This window comes from Lampetra fluviatilis, unplaced genomic scaffold, assembly GCF_964198595.1.
Source record: "Lampetra fluviatilis unplaced genomic scaffold, kcLamFluv1.1 SCAFFOLD_408, whole genome shotgun sequence".
In the NCBI taxonomy this organism is placed as follows: Eukaryota; Metazoa; Chordata; class Hyperoartia; order Petromyzontiformes; family Petromyzontidae; genus Lampetra; species Lampetra fluviatilis.
This window is the reverse complement of record NW_027621829.1, coordinates 31,287-50,000: the sequence shown is the minus strand read 5'-3', so window position 1 is coordinate 50,000 and position 18,714 is coordinate 31,287. Positions and strand designations below refer to the sequence as shown.

General features: G+C 57.5%; 1 protein-coding gene across 1 annotated transcript in view; it reads left to right on the top strand.

The window, feature by feature from the left end:
* Window positions 1-18,714, top strand: part of LOC144955760 (uncharacterized) — a 41,746-nt gene that overhangs the window by 971 nt on the left and 22,061 nt on the right. Inside the window, exons 2-3 of the mRNA XM_078885890.1 lie at window positions 5,277-5,372; window positions 16,499-16,636. Of these exons, the coding sequence (XP_078742016.1) occupies window positions 16,522-16,636 (115 nt within the window). The 5' untranslated portion in view covers window positions 5,277-5,372; window positions 16,499-16,521. The remainder of the gene's footprint in view (window positions 1-5,276; window positions 5,373-16,498; window positions 16,637-18,714) is intronic.

Sequence of the window (18,714 nt, the reverse complement as noted above, 5' to 3'; positions counted from 1 at the left end):
TGTCTCTCTCTCCCCGTGTCTCTCTCCCCGTGTCTCTCTCCCCGTGTCTCTCTCTCCCCGTGTCTCTCTCCCCGTGTCTCTCTCTCCGTGTCTCTCTCCCCGTGTCTCTCTCTGTCTCTCTCTCTGTGTCTCTCTCCCCCCCCCCCTCCCGTGTCTTTCTCCCCGTGTGTCTCTCTCATCCCCATGTGTCTCTCTCCCCGTGTCTCTCTCTCCCCGTGTCTCTCTCTCCGTGTCTCTCTCCCCGTGTCTCACCCCGTGTCTCTCACCCCGTGTCTCTCTCTCACCCCGTGTCTCTCGCCGTGTCTCTCTCCCCGTGTCTCTCATCGTGTCTCTCTCCCCGTGTCTCTCTCTCCGTGTCTCTTTCCCCGTGTCTCTCTCCCCGTGTCTATCTCCCCGTGTCTCTCGCCGTGTCTCTCCCCGTGTCTCTCTCACCCCGTGTCTCTCTCTCCGCGTGTCTCTCTCCCCGTGTCTCTCTCCCCGTGTCTCTCGCCGTGTCTCTCCCCGTGTCTCTCTCACCCCGTGTCTCTCTCACCCCGTGTCTCTCACCCCGTGTCTCTCTCCCCGTGTCTCTCTCACCCCGTGTCTCTCTCTCTCCCCGTGTCTCTCTCTCCGCATGTCTCTCTCCAGAGGAGCTTTGTCTGACTACCCGTGTCGCTCCCCCCGTGTCTCTCTCTCCCCGTGTCTCTCTCTCCCCGTGTCTTTCTCTCCCCGTGTCTCTCTCTCCCCATGTCTCTCTCACCGTGTCTCTCTATCTCCCCGTGTCTCTCACCCCGTGTCTCTCTCTAATCCCGTCTTTCTCTCTCCGCGTGTCTCTCTCCCCATGTCTCTCTCTCCGTGTCTCTCTCTGTGTGTCTCTCCCCGTGTCTCTCTCTGTCTATCTCTCTGTGTCTCTCTCCCCATGTCTCTCACCCCGTGTCTCTCTCTGTGTCTCTCTCCGTGTCTCTCTCCCCCCGCCCCTCCCGTGTCTTTCTCCCCGTGTGTCTCTCTCATCCCCATGTGTCTCTCTCCCCGTGTCTCTCTCTCCCCGTGTCTCTCTCACCGTGTCTCTCTCTCTTCCCGTGTCTCTCCGTGTCTCTCACCCCATGTCTCTCTCCCCGTGTCTCTCTCACCCCGTGTCTCTCTCACCCCGTGTCTCTCACCCCGTGTCTCTCTCCCCGTGTCTCTCTCACCCCGTGTCTCTCTCTCTCCCCGTGTCTCTCTCTCCGCATGTCTCTCTCCAGAGGAGCTTTGTCTGACTACCCGTGTCGCTCCCCCCGTGTCTCTCTCTCCCCGTGTCTCTCTCTCCCCGTGTCTTTCTCTCCCCGTGTCTCTCTCACCCCGTGTCTGTTTCCCCGTGTCTCTCTCTCCCCGTGTCTCTCTCACCCCGTGTCTCACCCCGTGTCTCTCACCCCATGTCTCTCTCTCTCCCCGTGTCTCTCTCACCGTGTCTCTCTCTCTCCCCGTGTCTCTCTCTCTATCTCCCCGTGTCTCTCACCCCGTGTCTCTCTCTTATCCCGTGTTTCTCTCTCCGCGTGTCTCTCTCCCCGTGTCTCTCTCTCTGTGTGTCTCTCTCTCCCCGTGTCTCTCTCTCACTCCGTATCTCCCCGTGTCTCTCACCCCGTGTGTCTCTCCATGTGTCTCTCCGTGTGTCTCTCCTTGTGTCTCTGTCTCCCCATGTCTCTCGCCGTGTCTCTCCGTGTGTCTCTCTCCCCGTGTCTCTCTCTCAGTGTGTCTCTCTCCTCACCCCCCGTGTCTCTCTCTCCGTGTCTCTCTCCCCATGTCTCTCTCTCCTCGTGTCTCTCCCCGTGTCTCTGTCTCTCTCCCCGTGTCTATCCGTGTCTCTGTCTATCACCCCGTGTCTCTCACCCCGTGTCTCTCTCCCCGTGTCTCTCTCTCTCTCCTCGTGTCTCTCCCCGTGTCTCTGTCTCTCTCCCCGTGTCTCTCTCCGTGTCTCTCTCCCCGTGTCTCTCTCTCTCACCCCGTGTCTCTGTCTCTCCGTGTCTCTCACCCCGTGTCTCTCACCCCGTGTCTCTCTCCCCGTGTCTCTCTCTCTCTCCTCGTGTCTCTCCCCGTGTCTCTGTCTCTCTCCCCGTGTCTCTCTCCCCGTGTCTCTCTCCGTGTCTCTCTCCCCGTGTCTCTCTCTCTCACCCCGTGTCTCTCTCTCTCACCCCGTGTCTCTGTCTCTCACCCCGTGTCTCTCACCCCGTGTCTCTCTCCCCGTGTCTCTCTCCCCGTGTCTCTCTCCCCGTGTCTCTCTCCCCGTGTCTCTCTCTCCCCGTGTCTCTCTCTCCCCGTGTCTCTCTCTCCCCGTGTCTCTCTCCCCGTGTGTCTCTCTCCCCGTGTCTCTCTCTCCGTGTCTCTCTCACCCCGTGTCTCTCTCCCCGTGTCTCTCTCACCCCGTGTCTCTCTCCCCGTGTCTCTCTCCCCGTGTCTCTCTCCCCGTGTCTCTCTCCCCGTGTCTCTCTCTCCCCGTGTGTCTCTCTCCCCGTGTCTCTCTCCCCGTGTCTCTCTCTCCCCGTGTCTCTCTCTCCCCGTGTCTCTCTCCCCGTGTCTCTATCTCCCCGTGTCTCTCCCCCCGTGTCTCTCTCTCCCCGTGTCTCTCTCTCCCCGTGTCTCTCTCTCCCCGTGTCTCTCTCTCCCCGTGTCTCTCTCTCCCCCCGTGTCTCTCTCCCCGTGTCTCTCCCCCCGTGTCTCTCCCCCCGTGTCTCTCTCTCCCCGTGTCTCTCTCTCCCCGTGTCTTTCTCTCCCCGTGTCTTTCTCTCCCCGTGTCTTTCTCTCCCCGTGTCTCTCTCTCCCCGTGTCTCTCTCTCCCCGTGTCTCTCTCACCCCGTGTCTCACCCCGTGTCTCTCACCCCATGTCTCTCTCTCTCTCCGTGTCTCTCTCCCCGTCTTTCTCTCCGAGTGTCTCTCTCCCCGTGTCTCTCTCACCGTGTCTCTCTCTCTCCCCGTGTCTCTCTCTCACCGTGTCTCTCTCTCTCCCCGTGTTTCTCTCACCGTGTCTCTTTCCCCGTGTCTCTCTCTCCCCGTGTCTCTCTCACCCCGTGTCTCTCTCTCCGTGTCTCTCTCTCCCCGTGTCTCTCTCACCCCGTGTCTCTCTCCCCCCGTGTCTCTCTCCCCGTGTCTCTCTCACCCCGTGTCTCTCTCTCCCCGTGTCTCTCTCACCCCGTGTCTCTCTCTCCGTGTCTCTCTCTTCCCGTGTCTCTCTCCCCGTGTCTCTCTCTTCCCGTGTCTCTCTCTCCCCGTGTCTCTCTCCCCGTGTCTCTCTCTCCCCGTGTCTCTCTCTCCCCGTGTCTCTCTCTCCTCTGTGAGTGTCTCTCTCTCCCCGTGTCTCTCTCCCCGTGTCTCTCTCTCCCCGTGTCTCTCTCTCCCCGTGTCTCTCTCTCCCCGTGTCTCTCTCACCCCGTGTCTCTCTCACCCCGTGTCTCTCTCCCCCCGTGTCTCTCTCCCTGTCTCTCTCTTCCCGTGTCTCTCTCCCCGTGTCTCTCTCTCCCCGTGTCTCTCTCTCCCCGTGTCTCTCTCCCCGTGTCTCTCTCCCCGTGTCTCTCTCTCCCCGTGTCTCTCTCTCCCCGTGTCTCTCTCTCCTCTGTGAGTGTCTCTCTCTCCCCGTGTCTCTCTCCCCCTGTCTCTCTCTCCCCGTGTCTCTCTCTCCCCGTGTCTCTCTCCCCCTGTCTCTCTCTCCCCATGTCTCTCTCTCCCCGTGTCTCTCTCTCCCCGTGTCTCTCTCCCCCTGTCTCTCTCTCCCCGTGTCTCTCTCTCTCCGTGTCTCTCTCACCCCATGTCTCTCTCTCCGCGTGTCTCTCTACAGAGGAGCTTTGTCTGACTTCCCGTGTCTCTCACCCCGTGTCTCTCTCCCCGTGTCTCTCTCTCCCCGTGTCTCTCTCTCCCCGTGTCTCTCTCCCCGTGTCTCTATCTCCCCGTGTCTCTCCCCCCGTGTCTCTCTCTCCCCGTGTCTCTCTCTCCCCATGTCTCTCTCTCCCCGTGTCTCTCTCTCCCCGTGTCTCTCTCTCCCCCCGTGTCTCTCTCCCCGTGTCTCTCCCCCCGTGTCTCTCCCCCCGTGTCTCTCTCTCCCCGTGTCTCTCTCTCCCCGTGTCTTTCTCTCCCCGTGTCTTTCTCTCCCCGTGTCTTTCTCTCCCCGTGTCTCTCTCTCCCCGTGTCTCTCTCTCCCCGTGTCTCTCTCACCCCGTGTCTCACCCCGTGTCTCTCACCCCATGTCTCTCTCTCTCTCCGTGTCTCTCTCCCCGTCTTTCTCTCCGAGTGTCTCTCTCCCCGTGTCTCTCTCACCGTGTCTCTCTCTCTCCCCGTGTCTCTCTCTCACCGTGTCTCTCTCTCTCCCCGTGTTTCTCTCACCGTGTCTCTTTCCCCGTGTCTCTCTCTCCCCGTGTCTCTCTCACCCCGTGTCTCTCTCTCCGTGTCTCTCTCTCCCCGTGTCTCTCTCACCCCGTGTCTCTCTCCCCCCGTGTCTCTCTCCCCGTGTCTCTCTCACCCCGTGTCTCTCTCTCCCCGTGTCTCTCTCACCCCGTGTCTCTCTCTCCGTGTCTCTCTCTTCCCGTGTCTCTCTCCCCGTGTCTCTCTCTTCCCGTGTCTCTCTCTCCCCGTGTCTCTCTCCCCGTGTCTCTCTCTCCCCGTGTCTCTCTCTCCCCGTGTCTCTCTCTCCTCTGTGAGTGTCTCTCTCTCCCCGTGTCTCTCTCCCCGTGTCTCTCTCCCCGTGTCTCTCTCTCCCCGTGTCTCTCTCTCCCCGTGTCTCTCTCTCCCCGTGTCTCTCTCACCCCGTGTCTCTCTCACCCCGTGTCTCTCTCCCCCCGTGTCTCTCTCCCTGTCTCTCTCTTCCCGTGTCTCTCTCCCCGTGTCTCTCTCTCCCCGTGTCTCTCTCTCCCCGTGTCTCTCTCCCCGTGTCTCTCTCCCCGTGTCTCTCTCTCCCCGTGTCTCTCTCTCCCCGTGTCTCTCTCTCCTCTGTGAGTGTCTCTCTCTCCCCGTGTCTCTCTCCCCCTGTCTCTCTCTCCCCGTGTCTCTCTCTCCCCGTGTCTCTCTCCCCCTGTCTCTCTCTCCCCATGTCTCTCTCTCCCCGTGTCTCTCTCTCCCCGTGTCTCTCTCCCCCTGTCTCTCTCTCCCCGTGTCTCTCTCTCTCCGTGTCTCTCTCACCCCATGTCTCTCTCTCCGCGTGTCTCTCTACAGAGGAGCTTTGTCTGACTTCCCGTGTCTCTCACCCCGTGTCTCTCTCTCCCCGTGTCTCTCTCTCCGTGTCTCTCTCTCCGTGTCTCTCTCACCCCGTGTCTCTCTCTCCGCGTGTCTCTCTACAGAGGAGCTTTGTCTGACTCCTGGCTTCCAGAGGGAGTGGGCTCCCAGATTCTCCGAACCAGGGAATCACAACTCTCCACCAGACGCAGTGCGAACCGGTAGGAACACTGCGACTGAGACACTTTAGTGTCTGTGTGTCTGTGTGTGTGTGTCTGTGTGTCTGTGTCTGTGTGTGTGTGTCTGTGTGTGTCTTTGAGCTCCTCCGGCAGGCAAGGCTGCGTTGGCTGGGTCATGTAGCCCGCATGCCCAGCCACCGCATGCCTAAACAGCTTTTGTTCGGCCGGATCGAGGGGGCTAAACGGGCGCGGCACGGGCTAGAGAAGAGATGGAGTGATGGGTGGGTGGGTTGGTGAGTGGGTGGGTGGGTTGGTGAGTGGGTGGGTGGGTGGGTGAGTGGGTGGGTGGGTGGCTGAGTGGGTGGGTGGGTTGGTGAGTGGGTGGGTGGGTTGGTGAGTGGGTGGGTGGGTGAGTGGGTGGGTGGGTTGGTGAGTGGGTGGGTGGGAGAGTGGGTGGGTGGGTGGGTGAGTGGGTGGGTGGGTTGGTGAGTGGGTGGGTGGGTGGGTGAGTGGGTGGGTGGGTTGGTGAGTGGGTGGGTGGGTGACACGGGCTAGAGAAGAGATGGAGTGATGTGGTACAGGAGGTCGTGGAGCTGAGTGGACTTGCCGATGACCGGTACCAGCGGTGTCAAGATCGGCCTCAGTGGAGGAGGCTCGTGAAGGACGCTACTGTCTGTGGGTCTCAACACTGAGACCCACAGACTCAACACTGAGACCCACAGACTCAACACTGAGACCCACAGACTCAACACTGAGACCCACAGACTCAGCACTGAGACCCACAGACTCAGCACTGAGACCCACAGACTCTGCACTGAGACCCACAGACTCAGCACTGAGACCCACAGACTCAGCACTGAGACCCACAGACTCAGCGCTGAGACCCACAGACTCAGCGCTGAGACCCACAGACTCTGCACTGAGACCCACAGACTCAACACTGAGACCCACAGACTCTGCACTGAGACCCACAGACTCTGCACTGAGACCCACAGACTCAGCGCTGAGACCCACAGACTCAGCACTGAGACCCACAGACTCTGCACTGAGACCCACAGACTCAGCGCTGAGACCCACAGACTCTGCACTGAGACCCACAGACTCAACACTGAGACCCACAGACTCAACACTGAGACCCACAGACTCAACACTGAGACCCACAGACTCAACACTGAGACCCACAGACTCAACACTGAGACCCACAGACTCAACACTGAGACCCACAGACTCTGCACTGAGACCCACAGACTCTGCACTGAGACCCACAGACTCAGCACTGAGACCCACAGACTCAACACTGAGACCCACAGACTCAACACTGAGACCCACAGACTCAGCACTGAGACCCACAGACTCAGCACTGAGACCCACAGACTCAGCACTGAGACCCACAGACTCAGCACTGAGACCCACAGACTCAACACTGAGACCCACAGACTCTGCACTGAGACCCACAGACTCTGCACTGAGACCCACAGACTCAACACTGAGATCCACAGACTCTGCACTGAGACCCACAGACTCAGCACTGAGACCCACAGACTCAGCGCTGAGACCCACAGACTCAGCACTGAGACCCACAGACTCAGTGCTGAGACCCACAGACTCAGTGCTGAGACCCACAGACTCAGCGCTGAGACCCACAGACTCTGCACTGAGACCCACAGACTCAGCACTGAGACCCACAGACTCTGCACTGAGACCCACAGACTCAACACTGAGACCCACAGACTCAACACTGAGACCCACAGACTCTGCACTGAGACCCACAGACTCAGCACTGAGACCCACAGACTCAGCGCTGAGACCCACAGACTCAACACTGAGACCCACAGACTCAGCACTGAGACCCACAGACTCTGCACTGAGACCCACAGACTCAGCACTGAGACCCACAGACTCAACACTGAGACCCACAGACTCAACACTGAGACCCACAGACTCAGCACTGAGACCCACAGACTCTGCACTGAGACCCACAGACTCAGCACTGAGACCCACAGACTCAACACTGAGATCCACAGACTCAGCACTGAGACCCACAGACTCAACACTGAGATCCACAGACTCAGCACTGAGATCCACAGACTCAGCACTGAGATCCACAGACTCAACACTGAGACCCACAGACTCAACACTGAGACCCACAGACTCAACACTGAGACCCACAGACTCAACACTGAGATCCACAGACTCAGCACTGAGACCCACAGACTCAACACTGAGACCCACAGACTCAACACTGAGATCCACAGACTCAGCACTGAGACCCACAGACTCAACACTGAGACCCACAGACTCAGCACTGAGACCCACAGACTCAACACTGAGACCCACAGACTCATCACTGAGACCCACAGACTCAGCACTGAGACCCACAGACTCAACACTGAGACCCACAGACTCAACACTGAGACCCACAGACTCAGCGCTGAGACCCACAGACTCAGCACTGAGATCCACAGACTCAACACTGAGACCCACAGACTCAACACTGAGACCCACAGACTCAACACTGAGACCCACAGACTCATCACTGAGACCCACAGACTCAGCACTGAGACCCACAGACTCAACACTGAGACCCACAGACTCAGCACTGAGATCCACAGACTCAACACTGAGACCCACAGACTCAACACTGAGACCCACAGACTCAGCACTGAGACCCACAGACTCAACACTGAGACCCACAGACTCAACACTGAGACCCACAGACTCAACACTGAGATCCACAGACTCATCACTGAGACCTACAGACTCAACACTGAGACCCACAGACTCAACACTGAGACCTACAGACTCAACACTGAGACCCACAGACTCAGCGCTGAGACCCACAGACTCAACACTGAGACCCACAGACTCAACACTGAGACCCACAGACTCAGCGCTGAGACCCACAAACTCAACACTGAGACCCACAGACTCAACACTGAGACCCACAGACTCAACACTGAGACCCACAGACTCAACACTGAGACCCACAGACTCATCACTGAGACCCACAGACTCAACACTGAGACCCACAGACTCATCACTGAGACCCACAGACTCAACACTGAGATCCACAGACTCAACACTGAGACCCACAGACTCATCACTGAGACCCACAGACTCAGCGCTGAGACCCACAGACTCAACACTGAGATCCACAGACTCAACACTGAGACCCACAGACTCATCACTGAGACCCACAGACTCAGCACTGAGACCCACAGACTCAACACTGAGACCCACAGACTCAGCGCTGAGACCCACAGACTCAGCGCTGAGACCCACAGACTCAACACTGAGACCCACAGACTCAACACTGAGACCCACAGACTCAACACTGAGACCCACAGACTCAACACTGAGACCCACAGACTCAACACTGAGACCCACAGACTCAACACTGAGACCCACAGACTCAGCGCTGAGACCCACAGACTCAACACTGAGACCCACAGACTCAGCGCTGAGACCCACAGACTCAGCGCTGAGACCCACAGACTCAGTGCTGAGACCCACAGACTCAACACTGAGACCCACAGACTCAGCACTGAGACCCACAGACTCAGCACTGAGACCCACAGACTCAGCACTGAGACCCACAGACTCAGCACTGAGACCCACAGACTCAGCACTGAGACCCACAGACTCAGCACTGAGACCCACAGACTCAACACTGAGACCCACAGACTCAGCGCTGAGACCCACAGACTCAGCGCTGAGACCCACAGACTCAGTGCTGAGACCCACAGACTCAACACTGAGACCCACAGACTCAGCACTGAGACCCACAGACTCAGCACTGAGACCCACAGACTCAGCACTGAGACCCACAGACTCAACACTGAGACCCACAGACTCTGCACTGAGACCCACAGACTCAACACTGAGACCCACAGACTCAACACTGAGACCCACAGACTCTGCACTGAGACCCACAGACTCAGCACTGAGACCCACAGACTCAACACTGAGACCCACAGACTCAGCGCTGAGACCCACAGACTCAACACTGAGACCCACAGACTCAGCGCTGAGACCCACAGACTCAGCGCTGAGACCCACAGACTCAGTGCTGAGACCCACAGACTCAACACTGAGACCCACAGACTCAGCACTGAGACCCACAGACTCAGCACTGAGACCCACAGACTCAGCACTGAGACCCACAGACTCAGCACTGAGACCCACAGACTCAGCACTGAGACCCACAGACTCAACACTGAGACCCACAGACTCAGCGCTGAGACCCACAGACTCAGCGCTGAGACCCACAGACTCAGTGCTGAGACCCACAGACTCAACACTGAGACCCACAGACTCAGCACTGAGACCCACAGACTCAGCACTGAGACCCACAGACTCAGCACTGAGACCCACAGACTCAACACTGAGACCCACAGACTCTGCACTGAGACCCACAGACTCAACACTGAGACCCACAGACTCAACACTGAGACCCACAGACTCTGCACTGAGACCCACAGACTCAGCACTGAGACCCACAGACTCAACACTGAGACCCACAGACTCTGCACTGAGACCCACAGACTCAGCACTGAGACCCACAGACTCAGCACTGAGACCCACAGACTCAGCACTGAGACCCACAGACTCAACACTGAGACCCACAGACTCTGCACTGAGACCCACAGACTCAGCACTGAGACCCACAGACTCAACACTGAGACCCACAGACTCTGCACTGAGACCCACAGACTCAACACTGAGACCCACAGACTCAACACTGAGACCCACAGACTCTGCACTGAGACCCACAGACTCAACACTGAGACCCACAGACTCAACACTGAGACCCACAGACTCAGCACTGAGACCCACAGACTCAACACTGAGACCCACAGACTCAACACTGAGACCCACAGACTCAACACTGAGACCCACAGACTCAACACTGAGACCTACAGACTCTGCACTGAGACCCACAGACTCAGCACTGAGACCCACAGACTCAGCACTGAGACCCACAGACTCAGCGCTGAGACCCACAGACTCAACACTGAGACCCACAGACTCTGCACTGAGACCCACAGACTCAACACTGAGACCCACAGACTCAACACTGAGACCCACAGACTCTGCACTGAGACCCACAGACTCAACACTGAGACCCACAGACTCAACACTGAGACCCACAGACTCAACACTGAGACCCACAGACTCAACACTGAGACCCACAGACTCTGCACTGAGACCCACAGACTCTGCACTGAGACCCACAGACTCAACACTGAGACCCACAGACTCAGCGCTGAGACCCACAGACTCAACACTGAGACCCACAGACTCAGCACTGAGACCCACAGACTCAACACTGAGACCCACAGACTCATCACTGAGACCCACAGACTCAGCACTGAGACCCACAGACTCAGCACTGAGATCCACAGACTCAACACTGAGACCCACAGACTCAACACTGAGACCCACAGACTCAGCACTGAGATCCACAGACTCAACACTGAGACCCACAGACTCAACACTGAGACCCACAGACTCAACACTGAGACCCACAGACTCAACACTGAGACCCACAGACTCAACACTGAGACCCACAGACTCAACACTGAGACCCACAGACTCAACACTGAGACCCACAGACTCAGCACTGAGATCCACAGACTCAACACTGAGACCCACAGACTCAACACTGAGACCCACAGACTCAGCACTGAGACCCACAGACTCAACACTGAGACCCACAGACTCAACACTGAGACCCACAGACTCAACACTGAGACCCACAGACTCAACACTGAGATCCACAGACTCATCACTGAGACCTACAGACTCAACACTGAGACCCACAGACTCAACACTGAGACCTACAGACTCAACACTGAGACCCACAGACTCATCACTGAGACCCACAGACTCAGCGCTGAGACCCACAAACTCAACACTGAGACCCACAGACTCAACACTGAGACCCACAGACTCATCACTGAGACCCACAGACTCAACACTGAGACCCACAGACTCATCACTGAGACCCACAGACTCAGCGCTGAGACCCACAGACTCAACACTGAGATCCACAGACTCAACACTGAGACCCACAGACTCAACACTGAGACCCACAGACTCAGCGCTGAGACCCACAGACTCAGCGCTGAGACCCACAGACTCAACACTGAGACCCACAGACTCAACACTGAGACCCACAGACTCAACACTGAGACCCACAGACTCAGCGCTGAGACCCACAGACTCAACACTGAGACCCACAGACTCAACACTGAGACCCACAGACTCAACACTGAGACCCACAGACTCAACACTGAGACCCACAGACTCAACACTGAGACCCACAGACTCAACACTGAGACCCACAGACTCATCACTGAGACCCACAGACTCAGCGCTGAGACCCACAGACTCAACACTGAGACCCACAGACTCAACACTGAGACCCACAGACTCAACACTGAGACCCACAGACTCAACACTGAGACCCACAGACTCAACACTGAGACCCACAGACTCAGCACTGAGACCCACAGACTCAACACAGAGACCCACAGACTCAACACTGAGATCCACAGACTCAGCGCTGAGACCCACAGACTCAGCACTGAGACCCACAGACTCAGCACTGAGACCCACAGACTCAACACTGAGACCCACAGACTCAACACTGAGACCCACAGACTCAACACTGAGACCCACAGACTCAACACTGAGACCCACAGACTCAGCACTGAGACCCACAGACTCAACACTGAGACCCACAGACTCAGCACTGAGACCCACAGACTCAACACTGAGACCCACAGACTCAGCACTGAGACCCACAGACTCAACACTGAGACCCACAGACTCAGCACTGAGACCCACAGACTCTGCACTGAGACCCACAGACTCAGCACTGAGACCCACAGACTCAACACTGAGACCCACAGACTCACCACTGAGACCCACAGACTCAACACTGAGACCCACAGACTCATCACTGAGACCCACAGACTCAACACTGAGACCCACAGACTCAACACTGAGACCCACAGACTCACCACTGAGACCCACAGACTCACCACTGAGACCCACAGACTCAACACTGAGACCCACAGACTCAACACTGAGACCCACAGACTCATCACTGAGACCCACAGACTCAACACTGAGACCCACAGACTCAACACTGAGATCCACAGACTCATCACTGAGACCTACAGACTCAACACTGAGACCCACAGACTCAACACTGAGACCTACAGACTCAACACTGAGACCCACAGACTCAGCGCTGAGACCCACAGACTCAACACTGAGACCCACAGACTCAACACTGAGACCCACAGACTCAACACTGAGACCCACAGACTCAGCACTGAGACCCACAGACTCAGCGCTGAGACCCACAGACTCAGCGCTGAGACCCACAGACTCAGCACTGAGACCCACAGACTCAGCACTGAGACCCATAGACTCAACACTGAGACCCACAGACTCAGCACTGAGACCCACAGACTCTGCACTGAGACCCACAGACTCAGCACTGAGACCCACAGACTCAACACTGAGACCCACAGACTCAACACTGAGACCCACAGACTCAGCGCTGAGACCCACAGACTCAACACTGAGACCCACAGACTCAGCACTGAGACCCACAGACTCAACACTGAGACCCACAGACTCAACACTGAGACCCACAGACTCAGCGCTGAGACCCACAGACTCAACACTGAGACCCACAGACTCAACACTGAGACCCACAGACTCAGCACTGAGACCCACAGACTCAACACTGAGACCCACAGACTCAGCACTGAGACCCACAGACTCAACACTGAGACCCACAGACTCAACACTGAGACCCACAGACTCAGCGCTGAGACCCACAGACTCAACACTGAGACCCACAGACTCAACACTGAGACCCACAGACTCAGCGCTGAGACCCACAGACTCAACACTGAGACCCACAGACTCAACACTGAGACCCACAGACTCAACACTGAGACCCACAGACTCAGCACTGAGACCCACAGACTCAACACTGAGACCCACAGACTCAACACTGAGACCCACAGACTCAACACTGAGACCCACAGACTCAACACTGAGACCCACAGACTCAGCACTGAGACCCACAGACTCAGCACTGATACCCACAGACTCAGCACTGAGACCCACAGACTCAACACTGAGACCCACAGACTCAACACTGAGATCCACAGACTCATCACTGAGACCTACAGACTCAACACTGAGACCCACAGACTCAACACTGAGACCCACAGACTCAACACTGAGATCCACAGACTCATCACTGAGACCTACAGACTCAACACTGAGACCCACAGACTCAGCACTGAGACCCACAGACTCAGCGCTGAGACCCACAGACTCAACACTGAGACCCACAGACTCAACACTGAGACCCACAGACTCAGCGCTGAGACCCACAGACTCAGCACTGAGATCCACAGACTCAGCACTGATACCCACAGACTCAACACTGAGACCCACAGACTCAGCGCTGAGACCCACAGACTCAGCGCTGAGACCCACAGACTCAGCACTGAGACCCACAGACTCAGCACTGAGACCCACAGACTCAACACTGAGACCCACAGACTCAGCGCTGAGACCCACAGACTCAACACTGAGACCCACAGACTCAACACTGAGACCCACAGACTCAGCACTGAGACCCACAGACTCAACACTGAGACCCACAGACTCTGCACTGAGACCCACAGACTCAGCACTGAGACCCACAGACTCAGCACTGAGACCCACAGACTCAACACTGAGACCCACAGACTCAGCACTGAGACCCACAGACTCAACACTGAGACCCACAGACTCTGCACTGAGACCCACAGACTCAACACTGAGACCCACAGACTCTGCACTGAGACCCACAGACTCTGCACTGAGACCCACAGACTCAACACTGAGACCCACAGACTCAGCGCTGAGACCCACAGACTCTGCACTGAGACCCACAGACTCAGCTCTGAGACCCACAGACTCAACACTGAGACCCACAGACTCAGCGCTGAGACCCACAGACTCTGCACTGAGACCCACAGACTCAGCTCTGAGACCCACAGACTCAACACTGAGACCCACAGACTCAGCGCTGAGACCCACAGACTCTGCACTGAGACCCACAGACTCAACACTGAGACCCACAGACTCAGCACTGAGATCCACAGACTCAGCACTGAGACCCACAGACTCAACACTGAGACCCACAGACTCAGCACTGAGACCCACAGACTCAGCACTGAGACCCACAGACTCAGCGCTGAGACCCACAGACTCAGCACTGAGACCCACAGACTCAGCGCTGAGACCCACAGACTCAACACTGAGACCCACAGACTCAGTGCTGAGACCCACAGACTCAGCGCTGAGACCCACAGACTCAGCGCTGAGACCCACAGACTCAGCGCTGAGACCCACAGACTCAACACTGAGACCCACAGACTCAGCACTGAGACCCACAGACTCAACACTGAGACCCACAGACTCAGCACTGAGACCCACAGACTCAGCACTGAGACCCACAGACTCAGCGCTGAGACCCACAGACTCAGCACTGAGACCCACAGACTCAACACTGAGACCCACAGACTCAGCACTGAGACCCACAGACTCAGCACTGAGACCCACAGACTCAGCGCTGAGACCCACAGACTCAGCGCTGAGACCCACAGACTCAACACTGAGACCCACAGACTCAACACTGAGACCCACAGACTCAGCACTGAGACCCACAGACTCAGCGCTGAGACCCACAGACTCAGCGCTGAGACCCACAGACTCAGCGCTGAGACCCACAGACTCAACACTGAGACCCACAGACTCAGCACTGAGACCCACAGACTCAACACTGAGACCCACAGACTCAGCACTGAGACCCACAGACTCAACACTGAGACCCACAGACTCAGCGCTGAGACCCACAGACTCTGCACTGAGACCCACAGACTCAACACTGAGACCCACAGACTCAGCACTGAGACCCACAGACTCAGCACTGAGACCCACAGACTCAGCACTGAGACCCACAGACTCAGCACTGAGACCCACAGACTCAGTGCTGAGACCCACAGACTCAGCACTGAGACCCACAGACTCAGCACTGAGACCCACAGACTCAGTGCTGAGATCCACAGACTCAGCACTGAGACCCACAGACTCAACACTGAGACCCACAGACTCAACACTGAGACCCACAGACTCAGCGCTGAGACCCACAGACTCAGCGCTGAGACCCACAGACTCAGCACTGAGACCCACAGACTCAGCACTGAGACCCACAGACTCAACACTGAGACCCACAGACTCAGCACTGAGACCCACAGACTCAGCGCTGAGACCCACAGACTCAGCGCTGAGACCCACAGACTCAACACTGAGACCCACAGACTCAACACTGAGACCCACAGATTCAGCGCTGAGACCCACAGACTCAGCGCTGAGACCCACAGACTCAGCACTGAGACCCACAGACTCAACACTGAGACCCACAGACTCAGCGCTGAGATCCACAGACTCAGCGCTGAGACCCACAGACTCAACACTGAGACCCACAGACTCAACACTGAGACCCACAGACTCAGCGCTGAGACCCACAGACTCTGCACTGAGACCCACAGACTCAACACTGAGACCCACAGACTCAGCGCTGAGACCCACAGACTCAGCACTGAGACCCACAGACTCAACACTGAGACCCACAGACTCAGCGCTGAGACCCACAGACTCTGCACTGAGACCCACAGACTCAGCACTGAGACCCACAGACTCAACACTGAGACCCACAGACTCAGCGCTGAGACCCACAGACTCTGCACTGAGACCCACAGACTCAGCACTGAGACCCACAGACTCAGCACTAAGACCCACAGACTCAACACTGAGACCCACAGACTCAACACTGAGACCCACAGACTCAGCACTGAGACCCACAGACTCAGCGCTGAGACCCACAGACTCTGCACTGAGACCCACAGACTCAACACTGAGACCCACAGACTCAGCACTGAGACCCACAGACTCAACACTGAGACCCACAGACTCAACACTGCCACCCACAGACTCAACACTGCCCTTCATAGGTGCTCGCTAACAGCACTTGCCCCTCCAGTCTGCTAATGCTACCTGGGTCTGCTGTGCCTCTGTCTGTGTAGCGCTCTGCAGGGCCCAGCTGCTCATGCCCCTGGTGGCGTTGGCTCTGCTGCTGTTGGCGTTGGCGCTGGCTCTGATTGGCTGTGCCAGTTCGTCATCACTACCGCTCATCCCCTGTGCAATGCTCACCCTGCTGGCTGGTGAGTGACGCTCACCCACTCACCCGATCGCTCGCTCGCTCAGTCAGTCGGTCACTCACTCACCCACTCACTCACTCACCCACTCACTCAGTTGGCGCTGGCTCTGATTGGCTGTGCCAGTTCGTCATCACTGCCTCTCATCCCCTGTGCAACACTCATCTTGCTGGCTGGTGAGTGACGCTCACTCACTCGCTCGCTCGCTCAGTCAGTCGCTCGCTCGCTCACTCAGTCGCTCACTCACTCAGTCGCTCACTCAGTCATTCGCTCGCTCAGTCGCTCACTCACTCAGTCAGTCGCTCGCTCACTCACCCACTCGCTCACTCACTCACCCACTCACTCACTCACTCACTCACTCAGTCGCTCACTCACTCACCCACTCGGTCACTCACTCACACACTCACCCACTCACTCACTCACTCAGTCGCTCACTCACTCACCCACTCGGTCACTCACTCACCCACTCACTCAGTTGGCGCTGGCTCTGATTGGCTGTGCCAGTTCGTCTTCACTACCGCTCATCCCCTGTGCAATGCTCACCTTGCTGGCTGGTCAGTGACGCTCACTCACTCAGTCGCTCAGTCGCTCGCTCAGTCAGTCGCTCGCTCACTCACCCAGTCAGTCGCTCGCTCAGTCGCTCGCTCGCTCAGTCGCTCGCTCACTCACTCACTCACTCACTCATCCACTCACTCAGTCACTCACTTACTCACTCATCCACTCACTCAGTCACTCACCCACGCACTCACTCACTCACTCACCCACTCGGTCACTCACTCACTCACTCAGTTGGCGCTGGCTCTGATTGGCTGTGCCAGTTCGTCATCACTGCCTCTCATCCCCTGTGCAACGCTCACCTTGCTGGCTGGTGAGTGACGCTCACTCACTCGGTCACTCAGTCGCTCGCTCAGTCAGTCAGTCGCTCACTCACTCAGTCGCTCACTCACTCAGTCAGTCGCTCGCTCGCTCAGTCGCTCACTCACTCAGTCACTCGCTCAGTCGCTCGCTCGGTCACTCACTCACCCACTCACTCAGTTGGCGCTGGCTCTGATTGGCTGTGCCAGTTCGTCATCACTGCCTCTCATCCCCTGTGCAACACTCACCTTGCTGGCTGGTGAGTGACGCTCACTCACTCGGTCACTCAGTCGCTCGCTCAGTCAGTCGCTCGCTCACTCACCCAGTCAGTCGCTCGCTCGCTCAGTCGCTCACTCGCTCAGTCGCTCGCTCACTCAATCACTCACTCACTCATCCACTCACTCAGTCACTCACCCACGCACTCACTCACCCACTCACTCACCCACTCACTCACTCACTCACCCACTCACTCACCCACCCACCCACTCACCCACTCACTCACTCAGTTGGCGCTGGCTCTGATTGGCTGGTGAGTGACGCTCACTCACTCACTCACTCGCTCGCTCGCTCGCTCGCTCGCTCAGTCAGTCAGTCACTCGCTCGCTCACTCAGTCGCTCGCTCGCTCGGTCACTCACTCAGTCACTCGCTCAGTCGCTCAGTCGCTCGCTCGGTCAGTCGCTCGCTCGCTCAGTCAGTCAGTCGCTCGCTCACCCACCTACTCACTCACTCACTGACCCACTCACTCGGTCACTGACTTACCCACTCACCCACTCACTCACCCACTCACCTACCCACCCATTCACCCATTGGCTCATTCACCCACCCACTCACCCACTCACTCACCCACCCACTCACCCACCCACCCATCCACTCACTCACCCACCCACTCACCCACCCACTCACCCACCCACTCACCCACCCACTCACCCACCCACTCACTCACGCACCCACTCACTCACCCACTCACTCACCCACTCGCTCACCCACCCACTCACCCACCCACTCACTCACTCACTCACCCACCCACTCACTCACTCACTCACCCACCCACTCACCCACTCACCCACCCACCCACTCACTCACCCACCCACTCACCCACTCACTCACCCACTCACCCACTCACTCACGCACCCACTCACTCACCCACTCACTCACCCACTCGCTCACCCACCCACTCACCCACCCACTCACTCACTCACTCACCCACCCACTCACTCACTCACCCACC